The following is a 24,067-nucleotide window of genomic DNA, read 5'->3' as shown; positions in this document are numbered from 1 at the left end:
GTCAAACCCCTTCTAGTTAGCACTCCTTTAAAACGAGGCCGTGCCTCCTCTTCTTTCGGGTACAAAATATTTCAGCCCCATAATCCCACTCCGGATACAGCAGACGCAGCCACGCGCCATACTTCAGCATGGAAATGAGAGGCGCAGCCGAGGGCGCCTCACTTTCCACCTCCTTCCAGGGAAGCCCTGGAGGACCCTTGCGCGACGGCTAGTTTGCGGCGAGTCGAAAGCGTCGCCCAGGGCTGCTCTCTCCACCGTGTGCGAGGGCTGAGCCGTGGCCCGGACTGCAGAGACCACGTTATTCTAGCACTAAGGCCTGGCCCGGGTCCAGACACGTTTCCCCCAATCACCCCCGCCCCGTCAGCTGCCATGCCTTGCGAGAGGAGGCGGCGGCTTCGGCTGGATCGCAGGCTGGGCGATGCCTCTCGCCCCTCTCTCTGCCCAGCCCCTGCGTGTCTGGGCGGGTCCTGGCGGGAGTAGATGCCGCCCCCCGCCCTGCCCCGTCTCACTTCTCTCTTCCTTTCTGGCCGGCCCGGAGCCCTCGCTCGCAGCACCCGGCATTCCCCGCCCTACGCGCTCGTCTAGCAGGAGCATGGCGCTCTCCCCGCTGGCCTTAGGTGAGTCCCCCGGAGTCGGGGAGCCCTGCGTGGCTTGGCCCCCACTCAGATACGGCGAGGCTCGTGGCCGCCTCTCTGAACGCGTGCCCGGGGGGTTTTGTGTAGCTGCTAGGGCTCCACCTGCACCTCTCGGGGACTTGCTGCTGCTGCGGGGAGGCGAGACTCGGTTCTTGCTGTCTTGGGGTCTCGCTTCCCTTCGCCTCCGGAGGGGCTGTGTTAAGGGAAACTCCCCGAAACTTCTCCTCTTTTCGGCTGCGCTAACTCTGCGTTGGTTTGCAAATGCCGTTGCCCCCTTTTTCTCTTTTACCCCCCAAGTGCATCGCCAAGGCACTTGGGAAATATAAATCCCGCGGTAGCAGCAGAAGCCAAACGATTTCTTTCCTTGGAGTCATCCCCCACCCCAGCACTTTACGCACATTGTCCCAGGAACAGTTGCAAAACCCCGGTGTTGTAAGCCGTGGTGTTACTCAGGGGCCCGGGGGAGGCGTCGGGTTGAGCGGGACGTCGGCGAGATCCCCTGCTTCTGATCCGCTCCTCAGCTCTCGACCCGCTCTCCCAGCTTCGAGTCAGGAAGGAGAGCGGCCGCAGGTGTGTGTGGAAGAGAGAAAGCAGCTCGGGATCGCTGATTTTGGAGGGGATTCAGTGGTTGGGAAGGGCCTCAGTTCCCTGCCTCGTGAGGAGTGATAGAATCAGGGCCGGCCCTACCACTGGGTAGACTGCGGCGGCAGCTTCAAGCAGTGGATGGTGCTAAGGTATTGGAAGATGGAGATGTGGGTGCCACTCCCACCTGCCTGCCCTGGGCTGCCCAAACCAGCCTGCAGACCTGAATGCTGGTGGATGATGCTGCCTAATTACCACCTGGAAGTAAGAATCAGCTGCCAGCCCAGGGTTGCTTCCAGCTGAGCTGTTTATTGAGCAGGCATCCTGATTTGTTTGCACAAAGTTTGTGTGGAGGTTCTGGGACCTTGGCTGTTTATTGAGCATTTGATTTGAACTGTTTGTTTCATCAAGTAATTGCTATCCTGTTGTGTTTTCCCATTGCTTTCCTTATCACAAAAAGTCTGGATTTTTTTGTGGGAGGAGAAGTGGGTTTCTTGTTTAAGAATTGAATCCCACCCAAAACCAACAGTCTGGAAGTGCCATTATTAATTTTTGTGCATTGAGAGGGGGTTGAACTCGTCCGCCTCAGGCAGCAAAATGTCTTGGGCCATCTTTTGCAAATGAGGTCACTCCATGCATTGGGAATGGGGGAGCAGGGCTGGGCCTTTCACCACCCATGTGCCTAACGTATTCTGGGCAGCTGTGAGAAGGAAACCTCAGTGTAGGCCAACATGTTACAGTAGTACCTCAGGTTAAGAACTTAATTCGTTCTGGAGGTCTGTTCTTAACCTGAAACTGTTCTTAACCTGAAGCACCACTTTAGCTAATGGGGCCTCCTGCTGCACCGCCGCTGCACGATTTCTGTTCTCATCCTGAAGCAAAGGATTCTTAAGGTAATATTTCTGGGTTAACGGAGTCTGTAACCTGAAGCGTATGTAACCCGAGGTACCACTGTATTGTAAAGCTCTTCCATGCTACGAAGAATCTTGGGGCAATCCTAATCCCCCCTTGTGTGAAGAAGTACAAGCCCTGAGATACACACATCATTCTTTTTTTTTTTTAATAATAATATTTATTCCAAGTTTAAAGTTACAAAAAGAGAAAAGAACAATACAAAATACAGAAAAGAATATAACAATAACAGAGCGAGAAGAAAAAGAAAAAAGAAAAAAAGAAGGTATAAAAATACATTCAATTGAAGTAGAACAAGAATAGATTAAACCTTTACATAACTTTTTTCCTTTACTTATTTCCTTGACCTCCTCTCACCTCCCAATTTTGTATTCTAGTTCAGATCGTTTTTTCAGCAAATCCTTCCAACCTTATTTTCATTTACGTAGTTTAATTTAAAATATTATAATTTGACATCCTCTCTTTCATCAATTTCATCAACTCATTTTTGCTTAATCCTTTATATCATATCTACCAAAACTACCTAATTTTCTTTTTCCAACATCTTTCTAACAGTCTTTAATATTACAATATTTTTGAAGATATACTTTAAATTTTTTCCAATCTTCTTCCACACACATCATTCTTGAGGTGACTAAACATATTATGCATGAGGGGGTTTTCTGACTCCCCCAAACTGGGTGTCCTCCCCTCAACCTCAAGCCACCATCAGCTGCTTTAGCTGATATAAGAAAGCTCTTGAGAAACATCTTAGGGGGCTGAGAGCCAAAGACAGAGTAGCTTGTGTATGCCTTGGCCAGGTGTGGGGAACCTTTTGTGCCCCCAGTTGTTGCTGAACTACCACTCCTGCCACCCCTAACCATTGGTCATCTAGCTGGGTCTAGACTGTCCAGTGAGTTAATCACGTAGCTGAGATTTGAACCAAGCTACCTAGTTCATACTTCTAACCACTAATGTTTAATATTAATAAAGTGGTTGGGAACATATGAAGCACAATCAGTAGGGTAAGTTTATGCCAAGTTAGAAAATCTGTTGAAGCACAATGAAAGATTAATTTCCATAAAACTTTCTTGGGGCAACTGCGAAATCTTCGCATACAAATATAATGAAATAATTAGTAGTTCAATCATTCTTTTTTTAATGATTTAAATGAATAATACTTGGTCACAGGTAAAGTATTATACCAAATGAAATACTGTACGACGAATGCCTTGGAATGCGTAATACACAGTACTTAAATTAGCCGTACATAATTTCAAAAAAATGAGGGTAACCACTCAGAAATGCAAATTATAATGGTTCTGAAAACCATCAAACTTTAAACAGAAATGTAGCACAACTTGTTATAACAGTACAGGGCATTTTGATCTTGACCAAGCCTTTTTTTTGCAGTTAACTGCCCTTTCTATATTTTTACTGAAAGGTAGTACTTTTAAATAAAAATGAAAGACTTATATGGAAACAAGACACTTGCAATCAGATCTGTTGAGACATAAATTAAAACAAGGAACACAAAACACATGGCTACATAATAAGCATCAGACGGCTTAATAACGAAAATATTAAGGAACAAACATGAAACACACACCCTTGGGCTCTCTCACTCTCTTTGTGGCTGCATACACATTACACAGCTTGGTCATTCTTTTTCTCAATTTGAACCAAAGTTGGTCTGGAGGGAAACCATAGCATAGATAAGGGATATGGTTAACATTGTCTGTAAGCCACTTCCCAAACCATCTGTGGGAGTACACAGAATGCAGAGTGAACAGGAGAGTGTACACAGCCAAAGGCTACAGCAACCCTATGCATACATCGGGGAGTCAGTCCCACTAAACTCAGTGTGGCTTACTTTTAAGTAGACACACATGCCTGCACTGTAAAATGTGTTATTTGTTGCAATCCAACCAAATGCACACATACCTAGGAGTGAGTCTCACTCAACTCAGTGGGACTTTCTTCCAAGTAGACATCTATACGATTGCAATGTAAATCTCCTATTGTATGTCGCTTTTGAGACTTGCTGCCTTCTTTGTGTTCTTCACCCTCTGCTGTTTCCACTTCCTTAAAAAGTAAAAGCAGAATCCCATTAGATCTTGGGCACTGCCCTGTCCTGTATAAGTTATCAGAGTCAACAAAGGCACAGAATGGGCAACCAGATGAAGAGGAGAGAGAAGCCAAGAGTCCTGGTTTCTCATGCTAACCTCTAGTTTGACCCACTAGGCACCACTCTCTTCCCATGGCTAGGTCTATGTTCTTGGCATCAGTCAGGACACAGTTGAGTGGGCCCATGACACAAGCCAGGAAGAATTTATTTTCTACTTTAAGGAGTATTTTGATATTTCTCATGTTGAAGCTTTACTGGAATTTCACATTCTTTGACCCTAGTTGGTCCTGCCAGCTATGTGACATCTAGGGGGTGGGGTGGGGTGGGTGACATCAGACTTGCTTTAGGAATGACTGGGCTTCTTCACTCCGTAGAAAACATGGGCCAAAAATTCCAAACCTGGGCACCTTTTGTTATAGTCTGAAGTCTAGTCCTATTTTCAAACTGTGGCTTGGTTTCTATAGGAGTGACCATCAATCAGGATGTCTCTCCTGGCCAGTGTATCAAGTAGATCTAGATGCTGTTTCTGGACCACACTGTTTGGTAACGAACTGGGACACATTTCCATCTATCTCAGATTCTGTTCTCAACAAATGTTGCTGTTGAGAATTAAGACTGTCCAACACAGGGTGTAGCTTAACTTCGGGCTACTACAACAACATCCAGGCATGGAGCATGCGTGTGTGTGTGTAAAACTTGTAATGAATGCAATACTATCTGATGTCAACCTAAGATAAGATTATTTTTAAGATGCTTCGTTTTGGAAAGTGTATATGTTTGTTCCCCCTGCCCCCCCCCAAAGGAGAACTGTGTTAGGGTCTCAGCTTGGGATGCTGTGCATGAGCTTTGCTGAGTTGGTTTTGCACATCTGATTCTGGGAAGCCACATGCCACTCTCTTGAATAGCCCAAAGTGGCAGACAGGTGAGTCATAGGGTTATGTATATGACAGGCAATGTTCATAGTCAGGCAAGTAATGTATAGCATCACCTTCACCATTTTCTTTTGCTACTAGACATGAAAGCAAAAACTGGTTGATTTTCAACGGAGAGTGTGGCTGCTAATCAGGAGGGTGGCAATGTTTGCAGAGGTTGGAGGGGAGGCAGATTTCTTGCGCAGTAGTGGCAAATCCATTTTAATTGCGCAACCTGAATTGTCTGCTGTGCCATTGAATCCTACATCAAATTAGCAGCCGCCAGGAAGCGTCTCTTGCTCACATACACACCAGGCTGCTGTTAAGATACAGCTGTAGCAGAGTGTTGAAAAGCTGACAACTCTAGATGTGAGATCTTGGAAGTAGGAATGGAAGGACCTGTCAATTTTGGTTCTCTCCGTTTCTCTCTTTTTATCTTAAATTCAGTTCTCCACATTTCTACAGCAATCAGTGACTTTTTTTAATGAAAAAATGTTCATGAAAATTATCCAGCATCTTAATGTGAATTTCTCCTAACGAACACATTTTTGTGTGTGGCTTTGATTAATTTACATATTTTTTGCAAGCTGTTTTCCATGATACAATGCATTGTTCCATGTTTTTTCACCAATATATTCATTTTTATGCATATTTTCCCCTAATACATGTATTTTTATAAACATTAGTTGGCTGGCGAACTACATTACAACATTTTGAGAACTGCAAATTTTGGAGGATAGTTGTATTTTGGGTTCCCATACTGTTTTGGTGCAGATTAAGTAGGTCTGCCTTTAAATGCAAACTTGAGTTGATTTTCTCCTCTGTCCCTACCTGCGAGAACAGCCAGCCGCACGAGTTGGGAAGCAGTTTTATGTGAGGCCCTGCTTTCTGACCGCTGCTATACTTTGGACACAAATGTCGCAGGCTTGAAACGCAAATAATTCAGAACGCCTCCCTGCCGGCTGCCAATTTATAACAGCAGGGAATACCCGCTAGAGGTCTGACGTCGGGACTCAGTGCTATTTCCAGAGCCTGGATTGATGTCTGCCACACCTGCTCACATGGCATGTCCAGGCCCAGGGGGACAGCTGAGTCTAGTCAGCATCCACATGGCAGAGAATGTGATGTGGGGGAGAAGTATTGCGATCTTGAATAGGAAAATGAGCCCTGGCCTCCCACTCCTTCAAAAAGGAAAGGTGGGGGTGGCTGTTGGGTATTTCCATGGCATCAGCTGCAAAAGACTTGTTTTGTTGTGACTCGATGTCTCACTTTCAGGATGGGATTTGCCTCTTGAACGAGGCTTGAATGAAATCTCACGAGCCAGCTTCGCTTCAGTAGTTTCCAGATCACTACATTTGTAGTGCAGTGTCAGTCATGGAGAGTGCTGCTGCTCCTCTCTGGTCCATCTTTGTAGGCTTCCTACAGGCATCTTGCTGGCCACTGTGAGAACAGGATGCTGGGCTAGATAGGCCTGATCCTGCAGGGCTCTTCTTATGTTTGTAATGGGCAAGGAGGCTGGGGGGAAAGGGCGGAATGTGAATGTCTGCTTTCAGGATATTGGCTTTTTGTGTTAAGTAACTCAATGAATCAACTCAAGAGCTGATCTGACTACTTATATAAATGGTGCCAGCTCTGTATCTAGTGTAGATCTGCAGCAATTCTGTTAGGGAATGTTTTCCACTGGGAGGAAGTGTGGGCTGGCCTGGGAAGAGGGAGAATGACAGGTCTGTCACTAACAAACAGCAACACTCTTGGCCTGCCATTGTAGCAGCCTAGCCGGATTTGGCCTTCCATAGTTTATTCATATATAACGCAATGCAGTGTGGGCCTTATAATGCAGGTGGCCTCACAATGTCTTCCAGGCTCTCTTGCAAAAGGAAGTATCTCTTTGGGGGCTTTGTGGATACCGCGGTTCTTGTTTTTCCTGCCCAGGAGTAAATTATGCTAAAAACAGGCCATGTGGGTGGAGAAGCATCTGCGTTTCTCCACATACCGCTTGTTAGTTCTCTTTTCTTCACATCACTCAGCTCAGGAAATGAATCAGCCTTGCCAAGTGGGTTACACAGTGATTCCATAGCTACTCTGACCCTCCTCTGCCTTTCCTCCTGGAGTTCGATGGCTCATTCTCAAATGGTGTGTATTTACAATGAATGAAACAGTGTGCCTGGGCTCATAAGCAGATCTAGGCATGGAGTTTTCCTTCTAAAATGCTCATCGAACTTTCAGTTTTCCCACCAGGAAGCCTCTGTCCTTCTCACTGTAAACGGAAGCTTTTCTCACATCACCAAGCCAATTCACCTTACAGCCATGGCTCTGTAGGAATGAGGATGTGTAAGTCACAGGAGTCTATGAATTCTGCTGCTAAATACTCCAAGATGCCTGTGTTTACATGTTTACTGAGAAATAATCCCCCCTGTATTTAATGGGATTTACTCCTCAGTAATAAAAGCCACAGTGTGAAAAACAGGCAGCAATTCTTGCACAAGTAACTCATCAGCTGGCTGGGGTGGTAAGTGAAGTGGGAGTATGAAGAGTGCATGAAGAGCTTATGTATGCCAGCTTTAAAAAAGGGTTTTGTTTTGTTTTGTTTTGTTTTGTTTCCACTTAGCACAAGCAGATCTGGCAAATGACTAACTAGCATGGGTTTTGTCATGTTAATTGGTGTTGTTAAGACGTTTTCAAAGAATGTAAGCAGAGCCAGCCAACTCACTCCCTAACTTTCAAACTAGCACAGATCCAAACTCTTGATTGTCAGGGGAGTATTACTATGTGTAGCAGGCTCTTCTCTGGCCTTTGCCTCCCCTATGATTCTCCCTGTGGGTTCACATGGCCCACCACTGCTTTCCTTTTGATTTGCTCTCATGACAAATACTGAGAGGTGAAATACCGAGAGTTTTATTTGTAACAAAAAAGTGCAAATGCTGCTTTCAGTCTCTCCTTTTCTATTTAAAGTTTTGCTGGGTTCCCCCCAACCCCAAGGTCGGAATGCCAGTATGAAAAATGGAATGGTAAATGCATTGTGTTCTTGACCAGGGTGTATTCTCATGATACATTTAGGGTACAGTGGTGCCTCGCAAGACGAAATTAATTCGTTCCGCGAGTTTTTTTCGTCTAGCGAATTTTTCATCTTGCGAAGCACGGTTTCCCATAGGAATGCATTGAAATTCAATTAATGCGTTCCTATGGTCAAAAAAAGTCCAATCAAAGCCAAATTTGGTACAACAATAGTTTATTAACTGCTCTTTAAAGTCACACATACTTTAAAGAGCATATCAAAAATTGAAGGAACAATAAATTAAGTTTCTAAACATGACAGAAAAACATTTAAAAATCAACAAAGTGTACTGTACATACATTTTCTAAGACTCTGGGGGACCACTCGAAGAAGGTTCCTCTTCCACTCTTTGCTTCTTGCTGAGGAACCTGTCCATGGTCTGCTGCTTCATCCGCCTTTTCAGCAGCTCCCTGAGAGGCAACATGACCGTCGTATCAAAAGTGTTCGCTTGGTCATGTGCCACGTGCTTGTTAGGGTGGTGCCGCTCTGCAAAAGCCTGCACCTCCTTCCACTTCTGGCAAATGTCCCTCAGTTCTTTGGAGGACGGCCGTTCCTCAGTTGCTTCCTCCTCTTCCAGCGAGGCCTGCTCCTGCGCAACCTCTGACTGCAGTTCAACCAGTTCCTGGGTGGTCAGCTCGTGGTCGTGCTCCTCCATCAGCTCGCAGACGTCCTCCTCTGTGACCTCCAGGCCCATGGTCCTCCCCAAGGCAACAATGTCCTGCACCACTGTTGACTCTGGTGCATCAGAGTCACTTGGTGCCACGCAGTCCGGCCACAGGCTGCGCCAAGCGCAATTCAGATTTCTCTGGCTGATCCCATTCCAGGCCGTGGTGATCATCTTCAAGCAGGTGACGATGTCGAAGTGGTCCTTCCAGAATTCCCGCAGGGTGATGGTGGTGCAATCAGTCACCTCGAAGCATTGCCTGAAAAGCTCCTTGGTGTAGAGTTTTTTGAAATTGGCGATAACCTGCTGATCCATTGGCTGGAGCAGTGGCGTGGTGTTAGGCGGCAGGAACATGATGTTGATGAAGCTGAACTCCTCCAACAAGTCCACCTCAAGGCCTTTAGGATGAGCAGGAGCATTGTCCATCAGAAGCAAAGCCTTCAGCGGCAGGTCGTTGTCCAGCAGGTACTGTTTGACAGCAGGGCCAAAAGCAAGATTGACCCAGTCCACAAACAGCACACGTGTGACCCAAGCCTTGCTGTTGGATCGCCACATGACACTCAGCCGCTCCTTGTCGACCTTGTGTTTCTTGAAGGCCCGTGGGTTCTCCGAGTGGTACACCAGCAGGGGCTTGATCTTCAGGTCGCCGCTTGCGTTGGCACAGAAGAGCAGGGTCAGGCGGTCCTTCATGGGCTTGTGGCCAGGCAACTTTGCCTCCTCCTGTGTGAGGAAAGTCCTTTTGGGCATCCTCTTCCAAAACAGCCCGGTCTCGTCGCAGTTGAAGACCTGCTGTCCTCTGTCTTCACAGCCTCCAGGAACTCCAAGGCAAAGTCTTCAGCCGCAGGAACATCAGAACTGGCAGCCTCTCCATGCCTGACCACGCTGTGGATTCCAGATCTTGCCTTGAACCGGTCAAACCAGCCTCTGCTTGCCTTGAAGACTTCTGGCTCGCCTGAGGTTCCTGGCTGTTCCCGGATGAGGTCTGCGTGCAAGGCCTTGGCCTTCTCACAAATGACGGCCTCAGTCACTGTGTCCCCTGCACGCTGCTTCTCTTCTAACCAGATGAGCAGCAACTTCTTGACCTCCCCCAGAACAGCTGGGCGGTTCTTCACGATCCTGGTGACTCCCTTGGCTGCATCAGTCGCAAGGATCTTCTCCCTCATCTTCAGGATGGTCCCAATGGTCGATGGGTTCCTGCCGTACTCCCTGGCGAGGTCCGTCACACGCATTCCACCATTGTGCTTCCAGATGATCTCCTTCTTCATTTCCAGCGTCACCTTCTTCTTCCTCTCGCCGGCCTCCGCAGCAGCAGCAGTCTTCTTGGGTCCCATGGCAGCACAGCTCTTACCTTCGTAAACTCAGAAAAAGAAAAAATAAATCAGCAATTCAAACCCAGAACCAAGTCCTTGAATTCCAAACACCCAACCCAAAATCCAAAAACCCCCAAAAAAGTTTTAAAAGTTTAACTTACGAAATGGCTGCAAATCACCAAAGTCTTCAAAATCCTCAAATGGCTGCAAAAGAAGTTTTGGGAAAGCTTTAAAAATCACCAAAGTCTTCAAAAACCTCAACTGTTCCCCCAGCCCCTCCCCAACTGTTGCAAACCCCTCCCCAACTGTTGCAAACCCCTCCTCAACTGTTCCCCCATCCACCCAGCACACAGAGATTCAAACCCAGAAATTTTTTCAAAAAAAACCAACATGGCCCAATGGTCACAGAAAACCATAAAAATTAAAAAAAACACCACACAAGCTTCCAGATTCTTGCAAACTCCTCCCCAACTGTTCCCCCAGCCACCCAGCACACAGAAATTCAAAACCCAGAAAATTAAAAAAAACAACAACAACATGGCCCAATGGTCACAGAAAATCATAAAAATGCAGAAAAAACCACACAAGCTCCCAGATTCTTGCAAACCCCTCCTCAACTGTTCCCCCATCCACCCAGCACACAGAAATTCAAACCCAGATTTTTTTTTCAAAAAAAGAATAAACATGGTCCAACGGTCACAGAAAATCATAAAAATGCAGAAAAAAACCACACAAGCTCCCAGATTCTTGCAAACCTCTCCCCAATACCAAGTCCTTGAATTCTAAACACCCCAACCCAAAATCCAAAAACCCCCAAAAAAGTTTTAAAAGTTTAACTTACCAAACAGCTGCAAAAGAAGTTTTGGAAAAGCTTCAGAAATTCAGCAAACTCTTTAAAAAGCTCAAAAAGGCCACCACACCGCGTGCAATGTGTTGCTCCTCAAAGTCAAGTCGCAACTGCACCTCTTCCAGCAATGCACGCTGGGTTTTAACGGTTTTACGAAAAAGGAAACAAACTTGCAAGACGTTTTCGTCTTGCGAAGCAAGCCCATAGGGAAATTCGTCTTGCGAAGCAACTCGAAAACGAAAAAACCTTTCGTCTTGCGAGTTTTTCGTCTTGCGAGGCGTTCGTCTTGCGGGGCACCACTGTACTATGATAAACAGTTGCTGCTTTCCACAGTGAAATCTGAGAGATATGGTTTGTTAAAAGTTCTGAGAGCTGTTAGGAGGCCCTTATTCCCATCCCGGGGGACGCGGGTGGCGCTGTGGGTTAAACAACAGAGCCTAGGACTTGCCAATCAGAAGGTTGGCAGTTTGAATCCCCGCTACGGGGTGAGTTCCTATTGCTCGGTCCCAGCTCCTGCCCACCTAGCAGTTCGAAAGCACGTCAAAGTGCAAGTAGATAAATAGGTACCGTATAAATAGGTACCATAGGTAGCTGCAGCAGGAAGGTAAATGGAGTTTCCGTGCGCTGCTCTGGTTTGCCAGAAACGGCTTAGTCATGCTGGCCACATGACCCGGAAGCTGTACGCCGGCTTCCTCGGCCAATAAAGCGAGATGAGCGCCACAGAGTCGGCCACGACTGGACCTAATAGTCAGGGGTCCCTTTACCCTTCACCTTTACCTATTCCCATCCCAGAGATATAATTCCCAGAGTCCCCACGAAAAGGGATTGATTGTTAAACTGCTCTGGGAGAGGAATAAGAATATTGTTTCCTAGGTTCATATGAAACAGGTGGTTCGGATTGTTTCCTGCAAATTGCTATCTGGGATCCTCTCATCTTGGTGAATGAACAGAGGACATAGTGAGGATTCTTCTTTGGCTTGGCATTACATGTGGGTGACCCCACAAACTTGTCCCGTCCACCATGTTCTTCCTCCACTGTTGAGGGCGGTATGCTTCTGAATACCAGTTGTTGGAAACCATGGGAGGGAAGAGTGCTGTTATACTACATTTGTGGTGTGATGTCATTCACAGAGAGTGCTGCTCTGCTCAGGTCCTTCTTGTAGGCTTCCCACAGGCATCTGGTCGGTCACTGTGAGAACAGGATACTGAACTCAGTGGGCCACTGGCCAGGTCCAGCAATCTATTCTTATGTTCATCGATCAGCTTTGTTCTCACCACATTCTACCCACCAGCAAAGAAGAATGAAGGTAATCCCAGCTCACACTGAATCTCCCAAAGAAATACGCCCCTCAAATAACTTTCCTGGAAATAACTTTTCAGGACAATGATAGAGAGGGTAGACTAGGGATAGCAATGAGTCAAGCATTTGACTCAGTGAACCCTTCAAATAAATAATCAATTTAAAAGAAAATCTAAAAGACATTTTCACAGACTGAGTTGGCTGACTCCAGAACTTTTTTTGTTGGTTCTTGGGCAAGAGACCAGCAGTGAGTCTTCACCAGGCTGAAACCTTTGCATCCTGTAGCTGCATTGGTAGATGAAGATTCATCTGCTTGCTCTTCAACCATTAAAGGCACCAGAGCCCGGCCAAAAAAAGGGGGGGTGTGGCAGCTCCAAGCCAAGTTGGATCTGAAAAGGGGTAAGCTAGTCAGTTTCAAGCTGCTGTGGAGCTGAATGGAGTCATCTCAAAAAGAGCTTATTTCTGCTCAGCTTGGCAAACCTGCTTTCCTTCTAGCAGCCTGTTGGCTCTAATTTCCCTACAACCCCCATATCTTTGAGTGGCTGCATTGTGGTTCATCAAACAGAATCAAATGCCCCAGTTGTGCTGCTGCATGCTATGGAAATGTGTGGCCCGGTGGTTTCCGCTAGGGCTTTCTGACATCTGCAGCTGCTTTTCTCGGTACATTATGTAGTGCTGGGTTAGCACTGGGAAATCCCAGTCTTATATGTGCATATCATACATAAGCTGTATGCTAGCGATATTGTGAGCTGACCCTGTTAACAATCCCTGTGTGTTTAGCCAGCCAAATAAATGCAATCCAGGACATGCACCAGCACTAACTACAGGTTAGCATGCCAAGTGGGAACAAATAGGACCTATTAAACAGTTGCCACTATGCTTTCATAACTTCGATTTGCCTTGGATGAATTTCCCAGGTCACCTGAAATTTAAATTGACAACAGGGAAATGATGAGGCTGAGCGGTTAGGGTACAAGGTTATTTGGCTAACGGGAGAAAATGTCTCTACGATAAAGGCTACAGCTGTAGACACTGGGCCAGGGACAGAGAGAGGGAGGGAATCTCTACCCTGCAAGTTTTGAGCTTAGCTACATGTTGTACACAAACATGTATAATGATGCCTCTGTTGCCCATATGCTGCTTTAGGAGTGGGGTACCTGGGCAGGGAGAAGTTGGAGGGGCATGAAGTAATCCCTGTAACCTCCCCCTATGTGTTTCTCCCCATGACTCTTCTCCACTCCAGCCCCTGAATTCCAAAAGTGTGTTTGCTTTACACCAGTAACCTTCATGATCTGTCATCTGTTGATGGTGCTAAGAACTCACCTGTCTCCCCACCCTACTCCAGCATCCATAATTCTCCAGAGAGCAGGAACAGAATCATAGTTGCAAAGGGGCTCCGAGGGTCCTATAGCCCAATGACCTCCAATGCAGGAAGATTAAGCTACTTTTAAGTCTGCTATATAAAGAAGCACAGTTGAGCGCAGCTTGGGAGGTTTGAAACCAGTAGGATTCTTTTTTGGTTTGTATCGAGTACTTGGACTTCATCAGTTTATAGACCGCAACCTAGAGACGGATGTGCCCTTCAGCAACGTTTGAATTCTTTCCCAGTAAACTGGGACATTTGGTTATCACAAGCAGCATCATTCATGCTCGGAGTTAGCTTTGCATTTCAAGCATGCATCAGTGCCAGAGTCATTATTCTTTCTCATCCTTAGAACTATGTGCCAGTTCTTCACAGCCCACTGAACTTGGCCAACTCTGGCCACTGAGTAGCCTGGATTTCCCCCTCATCTTCTGGCTTAGAAATCTCCTCTTGTCTGTTACCTTTTTTGTTCTGTTTTGTTGCTTTACATGCCCCACCTATGGACTTTCCCTCCTGACTTGCTCACTGTACAGTGGTGCCTCGGGTTACATACGCTTCAGGTTACATACGTTTCAGGTTACAGACTCCGCTAACCCATAAATAGTGCTTCAGGTTAAGAACTTTGCTTCAGGATAAGAACAGAAATCGTGCGGCGGCAGCGGGAGGCCCCATTAGCTAAAGTGGTGCTTCAGGTTAAGAACAGTTTCAGGTTAAGAATGGACCTCCAGAACGAATTAAGTACTTAACCCGAGGTACCACTGTATTTGCCCTGACAATAGGAAGGAGAGCTTGGTTGCCTAGCAATGAAAACTATACTAATTCTTCTTCTACAGCCTTGCGGGAAAAAATAATCTGATCACATCCGCACATTCCCTCAAAGAATCCTGGGAACTGTTGTTTGTTGGGGGTGCTGGGAATTGTAGGCTCTGTGAGGGGTCTCCTGGCAACTTTTAGCACCCTTAACTCGCTTACTGAATTGTACTAGTGTTTCGAATGCGACCTCTTCTCAAAGTAAAACTGGAAGTTGCATTGCAGCAGCAGCCGTTCTGTTATCATCTGGTACCAGAACCTCACTTGATGCAGGTCTACACACTAATCCCAGGGTCTTATTGGCAGGGCCTTCCTCTCAGACATGGGCGGAAGAATGTGTGCGGAAGCTCCTTGCCGAGTTCCCAGGGCCCTCCACATCATGTCACAACTTCTGCTGCAGCTGTGATATTTTCTTTTTCTTTGTTGACATTACTTGCATCATGCAGTTTTGAGAACTTCCGAGAAGATAAGATCACTTACTACCCAGAACCCTTGTGACTCTCTTTGTGACAAAGTAGGTGCTTACACACAAAGCACTGAGTCTTTTCTGCAGTTTAGGGTCCCCTCCCCTACATGTGATTATAGATAACTGGTACTACAGAGCATCATCTTGCACATATTGAGTACATTTAAAGCACATCCCCTCCCCCTCCAAAAAAAAGATTGTGGGAACTGCAGTTTGTTAGGGGTGCTGGGAATGGGAGCTCTTTGAGGGGTGAGCTACATTTCCCAGGATTCTTTTGAGGGATGCTCTTTTAACGTATGGCGTGCACATAGCCCAGGTCAATGGACATTTTGAAAAATGCATCACTAATTCAGGCCAGGCAAAGTCTTTTGACATTTCCAATGTCTCTTTCATACGTCTGCTTCCTTGGACCATTCCAGCTGCCTGCCAAATTTGTCCTGCATCTAGTGTTAACCAGCTCTTTAGCACCTGCTACTTTTAATTTCCCACAGGTCTGTTTAGGACTACTCTTACTGAGCCTGTTCCCACTTCATTGGTTAGATAGCAGTGCAGGAAGCTGGCCAGTCGTGACTTCCCACTTTTGCAGAACTTAGCAAAGCGGATATAAGACCAGTGTACGACCTTTGATGCTCCCAGCCCTAGTAGAGAGAGCTCTGTGCTTGTGGAGTGCACAAGACTTGCTGGTCAGCTAGCTGCTTTGTGGCCTCGAGGGGTGTTGCTTTCCTTGTGATGTGCTTCTCTTCCCCCTTTCCTTAAATTTATTATGGCAGTTCAAACCTATCTATATACCTGTTGCTGAAATGTGGAGGAAGCAAAAGACCTCCTTAAGAGCTTCAGGGTGTTACAATTGGGCCCCAAGGCGCTGGACTGGGCTGCGTGAGGCTTGTCAGTATATTTTCACTCCCCCTCCTGCCAGTTTGCAGTGGGATAGAGGGAGGGGGAGTTGTTGAGGAAAGCACAGCGAGTCTCCCTGAAAGTTCAGAAATGAAACCCAGCTGAACAAAACTAGCCTTGGGGAACTTCCAAGGAGGGACAGAGACATGCAAGTCATTTTTAACCTCTTGTGGGGACAGACTTGGTCTTCGTTGATGGGGGAAAGGGCATGGTGTTGCTATTTCCAGAGCAGATCTGCTTCCAGGCACTCTGTGGCGCTGGGGGTTCAAGTTGCCTTCCCCTCTGACTACTCTGGTGGAATCTCCAAAGAAGGCCGGCCTAGTCCATTTTCCCAGCTGTCCCCTTGATCAAGTCCCACTGACCTCTTCCTCTTCCACACCCTAAAATCTTGACATATTTACAATTACAATAAATTTGTAGGTAGTGCTGCTCAGCGCTCTCTGTGTGTGGCATTGCCTCCCTGTTTCCCTAAGGTGGCTAGCCGCATTTCCCTTTCTGCAGAACTAGGAGGCGGAACTTTCTCTTTCCTGTCACCTCTGGGTTGCTTCAGAATTTCCCCAGAAGAGCTGGAAGGGGAAGCCTTACTTCTTCAGGAGGTTGGGTATCTGGGTGGGGCTGTGTGTGTGTGTGCATCTCACACTTTCACATGAGGCCTAAAAGTGGGGGGGGGGGGGGAGCATGAGTGACTCAGGCTTTCTCTGCCACCATTTCTGTAGGAAGTGAAGTTTACCTTTCAAACTTACTGCCTCAATAAAGCTTATGGACTTTTGAAATGCACATTCCTTTTCTTAGGCCCTAAGAGAGATTTTTGTTGTTGTTCCTTGGAGACCATTCCTGGGGTTGAGTGCTGGTCTAGGCACAAAGGAGGCAGACGGCACCTCAGTGGAGGGAATCATTTCCCCCTCAGCAAGGCCTTCAGATCCTAAAGAGATAGCTGGAATGGGGGGGGGCAGTTGTGTTGTGCTACCGAGGAAGCCAAAATGCCTGTATGCTTTCCTGGGCCCTTGATTCCTCATCTTTATTTTTATTTTTGTGCACTGCTCAATTTTACCTATGGAATATAGTATGGATGGGGGACCTGTGCCTCTCCAGATGTTACTGAACTACAGCTCTCTTCATTCCTGTCTGTTGGTTGCGCTGGCTGGGGCTGATGGGTGTTGGAGTGCAACATGTCCTGTCCCACCCACCCCCCATGTATCATTTTACTTTCTTCTCCTGTTTTTAGCTTTAAAAAACTCTGTTTTGAATGTAGTTGTTGCATTCTTACATGAAATAATACTGATTCTGACAGGTTGCATTTCATACATCGTATGAAACTTTTGTCCTAGAGTTCAGTTTGATTCAGGTAGCCCAGCATATTATCTTACCTTTGGCATTCTTAATTTGTTAACCATCTTCAAGAACAATGATTGTGTTGCTTTGTTTAGAAAGTAATACATGCTAGATATTTGCATGAGCAGGGTAGAAAGGCAGGAGTGGTTTTCCATACTCCCAGGGTTGTTTGTGAGGAGCATAGAAATTTGATCTTGGAGAGGTGAGTTACTAACAAAGGTTACGATAATGGAAAATACAGCTGTGAGAGGTGATCTATGTCCATAGGTGGCTGGTTCTACAACAGGGGCCAACACCAAGCAGGGAGGAGTCCCAACGAGTTTTCTTACCTTGGCAAAGGCTTACCGTATTTTTCGCTCTATAGGACGCACTTTTTCCCCTCCAAAAATTAAGGAGGCTTCGCGTTGCTTTCGCTGAAGCCTGGAGAGCAAGAGGGACCGGTGTGCACCAACCCCCCTCGCTCTCCAGGCTTCAGAGATAGCCGTCTGAAGCCTTCGGAGCGCAGCGTGAGTTCCCACTGCGTTCCACAGGCTTCAGGTTCCTTTTGCTGAAGCCGGGAGAGCAAGACTCTCCTGGCTTCAGCAGAGAGGGAGAGCTGCGCAGCTCCCCTTCAGCCAAGTGAGAGGAGAAATGGAAGGGGCTCCGTTTCTCCTGCCGTTTTGCTGAAGGGGCGCTGAGCAGAGAGGGGGATAATTTTTTTTCCTTGTTCTCCCCCTCTAAAACAAGGTGCATCCTATGGTCGGGTGCGTCCTATAGAGCGAAAAATACGGTACTTCTAGGACAGGCAAGTTTTGCCTCCATCTTCAAATTGCTTTCTCTGTATGCACATGTGTAATGAGCTTGTTTGCTGCCATCTCTTCCTCATTCCTGTGGAATATCTCTTATTCTCTTGAATAAATGTATTACATTTTTACCTTACATTGATGTGCACTAGTGCAGTGTAATGAAAGAGATGCTGTCTTGTTGGTATGTTGACTCCGTCATGGCCTTAATGAATGCTAAGTACTTCAAATAGGTCCCCATGGTCCAAGATCTACTTGCTGCTTGACTGGGAAGACTGAGGTGGAGGCAAGGGGTTGTGACCCAGAAGAGGTCTGCAAAACACAATTCTCTTACCCGTGTCTCAGGGAACAGAGTGTCTGGGCAGCATTTAGGTCCTGAGGATGTGCCACGCTTGCCAAATATAAGGTTGAGAAGGAAGTAGGTTAGCGCAGGGGCGGAGGAAGGGGTGTGGTAGGTGTGGGCCGCCCCGGGTGTCACCACTGAGGGGGGGATGAGAAAATGCCGGGCGGCACTCACCGTGCCAAACAGTCCACCCGGTGCCTCCCCCCAGCTGTAGGGTGGCTGAGTGGGAGAAGTCAGGCAGACTCCGGAGGCCCAGTGGTTCACCCCGCCCCAGGTGCCCGAGCGGCTTCCTCCGCCACTAGGTTAGTGTGCTGGCTTTGTTGATTTCTTGCCTCTGGTTTATTTTCTTTCTGCAGGAAGCACTCCACTCCAAGGAATAGAGCAACCATTTTGATGAAAGCATTGTTTGCTGCTTTTTGGCTTTTCGTTCCGTGTGCAAGTTTGTTTACAGCTGTTGAAAGAATGTGAGTGCATGACCCATCAGCATCTCATTATTACTGTTAAGCCTGTTCCAGGCTCTGTCTGTCCTACGGACAGCAGTTTCCTAGGGCGAATGCACTCAACTGTGATGGAGAGGCAAATTCAAAACCTCCCACTCCAGTCATGCAATTCATTGCCAGCCATTGTCACCTGTCAGCATGGTCTGATAAAATGCTATTTCTTATGTGTCGATGGGGATGCCCAACATGGAGGGCTTTAGAGGGACCAAAGCACCTTATTACATGTGGCACTTGGTCACAATAAATGTTTTTCATGAGGTTGTTTCCACCATCACTCAGCATATTGCAAAAAGCTGCAATATGGACCAAACATTTGTGCATAAAGGGGAACAGACACATCTTTCCATCTAGATCTTTCCCCCTTCTTTCTTGATTATATAAGAGCTGAGGGGTGCTCCTAACTTTTCCTTAACAAGGCAAGAAGTAGCTAGGAGGGGGTGGTTTTGATAGGAAAACCAGCCTGCAGGGAAAGTGGTGAGTATAGTCGTACCTTGGAAGTCAAACTGAATCCGTTCTGGAAGTCCATTCAACTTCCAAAATATTTGGAAACCAAATCGCAGCTTCAGAAGCCCCGTCAGATGTTCGGGTTCCAAAAGAATGTTCGCAAACTGGAACAGTCACTTCCGGGTTTGTGGCGTTGGGGAGCCAAAACATCCAAATTCCAGGGCATTTGGGATCCGAGGTACGACTGTATCCTAATGCACGTGCACTTATGATCAAGGTTGCAGCTTCTTCCAACTGCTTGATTGTTGTAAACAGACAAACAGAAATAAAAATAATTCCTTTGGGGACAGGTATGTTGCTGAGCATCAATAATGCTTTGACCTTAATGAAACTGCTCTGTATAGTAGATCTTGCAGTATGAAGATTGTGGAACCTGTGTGTGATTATTAATCATATCTAGAAACTGAGAGGATTTCCATCAATTGACCTTGAAGACAGCCAAGGACAATCCTTCTGGGCAGGCAAGGAACATGAATCTTGTGATACCTATTTGTTAGCTCAGGTCTGACTCAAAGCACTGGCCCTCTCCCCTCCCATTATTGAGCATAGTAAGCCTGATCCTTGGCAGGATAAGCACAATTGCCAGTGTTAGCCAGCAAACCTCTGAGGTCAGTCCCGATGGTAGAGTTGAAGAGGAATATTTGACACAGAAAAGGGTCCCTCTCTACCTTCATTTTTTCTGTTGCTTATGGAAAAATAACTGTAAAATGAAAAAATGAAGCTAAACCTCTCCGCATAGAGACATTTACAAAAGAATTCTTTCTACAACACATAATGGGAGGTGTTTTTAATTTTATTTCTTCTCTCCAGCAAGTACGTAATAAGAGGGAGAAAGATATGGCTGTTTTGCAGTCTGCATACAACTGTGTGATAGCAATCAAGGCAAGTGAACTGGAGATTTCTGTTCAGTCAAAAGATATACCCTGACCAATAATTTTTGACATGTTATCTGAAACCTAGGAGAGATAAGTTAGTAAAGGAAACAAGAGGGGCAAGAGATTAGAGGAGGAAACAAGAGGGGCAAAAGTTAGAACAGGAACAGAGGAAGATATGAACTAGAAGAAAGAGCAAGATAAAAAGAAGATAAGGCTATTCTATTGGTCTCATTTCAAAATACGTTACAGAAACTTGATGATAGAATGAAGGAATGTGCAAGTAATGTGATGGATAAGACATTTGAGACATAATGTGGGCATGATGGAGTGAAAGATAAGCATGTGCTTAATCTCTTCAGTTGAAGTTGCTTCGACTTACAACATATTGTAATTACTGTACAAGAAGTAGAAAAATAATGAATATAAATCAGAATTGATAAAAATGAGAGCAGAGGAGATCTATAATGAAGGCTGAAAAAAATAAGATCAGAATCAGATGAGTGCCTGAAAGATTTGACTGACTCTCCAGTAACATTTATTTCATTTTTAATTTGGAAGACCCAAATGTGAGATGCATAAAATACATGCTTGGAATAAATTCTGCTACTCCGAAGGAAGTGCCACTGAGTTCAGTGGGACTTACTAAGCAAATGTAGGCTTGCCGCCTAAATAAAAATACAGTATATTTATATACTGTCTATAAGATACCCCCATGTATAAGACACCCCCTATTTTGGGGGACTCTGATTTAAGAAAATGGGGGAAGATCTATCTGTGTATAAGATGCCCCCAAATTTTGGACATTATTTTTTAGGGGGAAAAACCTGGTCTTATACATGGAAAAATATGTACTTAGCGACAATATAGTAAAATTATAAAGTACTAAAGCTAGCTTTCCTCTAGTACTTCAGACAAGAAGTAATATCAGTTAATCTACCCAGATGATTCCTGGTTTTAATCCCACCATTTTAATTCTGTCTGAAGAATTTAACTTCCTAGTAAATTAGTTGAAAGAAATGAACGCATGCTATCATTGGGGAATAGGAACACAGAAAACTGCCTTGTCCCATGTGAAACCATTAGTCCACCTACCACCGGCTGCCCAGAGCTTCAAAAAAGTGCCCATTTAGAATCAATTTTCAGCAGTCTTCTTCAGCTGCTGAATACAATTGTTAGAGGAAGGAAGAAAAGAAGCAAATGTGAACCTGGGATGGAGATCCTGTGGATATCCAAACGCTGATGGACTACAATTCCCATCACCCCCAGCCATTGACCAGGCCTGATGAGAGTTGGAGTCCAACAACATCTAGAACACTACAGCTTCCTCACCCTGTTGTAAAAGAAGATGATGATGGTCTCTTAGCTGTAATTAGCAGCTTGATTTTCTGTTTCAGCCATGCATCGGAAAGAGTTCAGAGAAAAGATGGCAGGCATCAAACACTCTGGGTGGTATTCGGTTCAGAGTAGACCTATTGGAATGAATGGACCTAGCCATGTGCATTAATTTCAGTGGATCTGCTCTGGAAAAAAACCCCGTAGTTGACTTCCACCTTCTGTTAATAATAATAATAAGCTGTGTATTGGGTTGCAGAAGATGGGGAGGGTCTGTGCTTGCCAGTACTGTATGCTGTTGAGTCTTTCCAGGACCAAGCATCAGATGCCTGTCTTTCATCATCAACTAAGCTTCTAATATTGCTGAAGGATTTTGCCACTCTCTTTTGCAGCCCCAGGCTTGGCTAAGCAAGCTTCTGTAATTGTATATGCTTAAGTTATTTATTGACACATTTTCGGGACTTGTGTTTGAACCGGGGCTGAGTGCCAGAACTTGTGAAGTAACAGTAGAGAAGAAAGTAGCTAGAAGCCCTTGCAGGCAGCATTTCACATACCACTGTGTAACCACAGCCTGCTCTGGTCTACCCTGTATGCTGACTTCTAGGTGACAAAGTGTAACTTACAGGCGGGTTGAAGACTAGAAACCACTTCTTGGAAATTAACCACTTGCTTGTGTTGGTTATTACCCTGCACAAACAATTGGCCCTCAATTTGCACATTGGTTCTAAGCAGAAGAAAAAAAAGTTGTTGGATACGCATGAAACGAGAATCTGTTGTGCTTGCAGATGCCGTGTTGATTGAATTGCAATACAATGAATAAAAATACAACACATGCGAGGCAATAAAACAACATCTTAGCACAATGTTTGTAAATGTTAGGAAGTTTTAAAAAGGCAAATCAAGAAATGCAGCAGACATCTACCAAAATAAAATAAAATCACAACCATCTGTTTCTCTTTATTAATATAAATGAATATGTCTCATGCCCTTAAAATTCCATGCTTCTTTAACTGTCTGTAGGGGAGAAACTGCCTCCTTGCCATAGAGGAAAGGACTAATTGGGTTTGTTTGTTTGTTTGTTTGTTTGTTTACATGGGGGGCATGTTGCACTCCAACACCCATCAGCTCCAGCCAGCACAGCCAATGGACAGGAATGAAGGGAGCTGTAGTTCAGTAACATCTGGAGAGGCAGTATAGAATGTTTTAAATATAAATTTATGACTCGACAGTCAGTGAAATGGTCGCAACACGATTTAATTAAATCAAAAATACTGGGGCCTCTTGCCACTGAACTCCTTTCCTTGAATCTATTGTCGATTCAGCCTTTTATTCTGGAGGGCCTTTGACTGGAGGGCTGTTCTGTCTCAGCTGCCAAGATGGGAGTCGCTGTAATCTGTTAGCAGTTGTGTAAGCCATCACTTGAATCTGGCTCTCCCCACGGAGCTGCCCTCCTTTGAGAAACCACTGCTTCCAAGAGAGCTGTGCAGTAAGGGGAAAGAAGGGCTGGAATAACCATGACTGGAAATTATCTTACTATTCATTCAGAGTCAGCCACAGAACCAGATCCAAGAATTGCATCCTGATGTAATAATATGAAGAGCTGAATTCCTAAAGAGGTCACCTGGTGAAATACAAATGTGTGCTTTCCCTTATGTTATCCCCCTATCTCTGAGTGATGGACAGTCCTGGCTGATATTACAGATCCTGGCTTCCTTCCTTCCTTCCTTCCTTCCTTCCTTCCTTCCTTCCTTCCTTCCATAAATGTCCTGGATTTAGACAGGGTTTTAACTGCTGTACAGGCCTTCAGAGGCACCCTGCCTCCAACTGTGAAGGTAGAACATAGCCATAGCCATTGTGGCTAGTAGCCACTGATCGCCTTGCCCTCCATTAAATACCCATGGAGTTGTTTGTGAAATCCACAAAGCTTTTACATCCTGGTGGGACCGAATGACCTGTCCCATGAGTTCTGAGAAGGCTGGGACTTGCAGGTGAGTAGAGCCAGTGTGGTGTAAGAGGGTTAGACTAGGACTGGGGAGATACAGGTTCCAATTCTCTCTTAGCCATGGACCTGCCTCACCTATCTCCTAAAGTAGTTATGTGGATAAAGAAAGGTGGGAAAGAGAACCATGTGTGTTGCCTTGAGCTCTCCAGAGCAATAGCAAGGTATATATTAATGGTAAGTCTGACACTGGGGCTCTCTGTCTTTCAGGGCTCTTCATAATCCTGATTCAGTCTAGAGTTGCTGCCCTGGAAGAAGGAGCAGAAGGTGAGTTCTCTCTGGATTAAAAAGCCTTCAGAGACGCAATAGAGGGCCAGTTTAAAACCACCGCTTGACCATGTTGTTTGTTTGTGGAGGAGTGCAGTGTGTGCTGAGGACACCAAAAGCAAGAGCTGCCGTATGGCTGGGTGCAGCAAGCAATCCACAAAGCGGTGATAGCCAAGACAAGGAGAACATCCTACGGGTCAGCTCATGGGGTTATGCATAGCACTGTGGCTGCATTTTGAAGAAATGTCTTTCCATCCATCCATCCATCCATCCATCC

The 24,067-nt window shown here is 45.8% G+C and overlaps 2 protein-coding genes across 3 annotated transcripts in view; one reads left to right on the top strand and one right to left on the bottom strand.

Annotated features, from left to right (window-relative positions):
* Positions 1-481: 481 nt before the first annotated feature.
* Positions 482-24,067, top strand: part of ADGRE5 (adhesion G protein-coupled receptor E5) — a 52,897-nt gene continuing 29,311 nt past the window's right edge. The window contains exons 1-2 of one of the 2 annotated variants that reach the window (XM_080996020.1): positions 482-617; positions 23,734-23,790. In XM_080996020.1, the coding sequence (XP_080852146.1) occupies positions 593-617; positions 23,734-23,790 (82 nt within the window). In that variant the 5' untranslated portion in view covers positions 482-592. The remainder of the gene's footprint in view (positions 618-23,733; positions 23,791-24,067) is intronic. The other variant, XM_080996019.1, reaches the window with a different exon arrangement.
* LOC308471535 (putative CENPB DNA-binding domain-containing protein 1) lies at positions 1,026-10,512 on the bottom strand (the record flags this gene model as incomplete). Its single annotated transcript, XM_080995575.1, has 3 exons — positions 10,433-10,512; positions 9,653-10,371; positions 1,026-1,239 (listed from the first exon to the last, which is right to left on the bottom strand). The coding sequence occupies exons 2-3, from the start codon at positions 10,195-10,197 to the stop codon at positions 1,026-1,028; spliced, it is 759 nt and encodes a 252-aa protein (XP_080851701.1). The 5' UTR covers positions 10,198-10,371; positions 10,433-10,512.

The sequence above is a fragment of the Podarcis pityusensis genome (genome assembly GCF_964106645.2).
Source record: "Podarcis pityusensis genome assembly, chromosome: 2".
Taxonomy (NCBI): domain Eukaryota; kingdom Metazoa; phylum Chordata; class Lepidosauria; order Squamata; family Lacertidae; genus Podarcis; species Podarcis pityusensis.
This window is presented reverse-complemented; position numbering and strand designations above follow the sequence as displayed.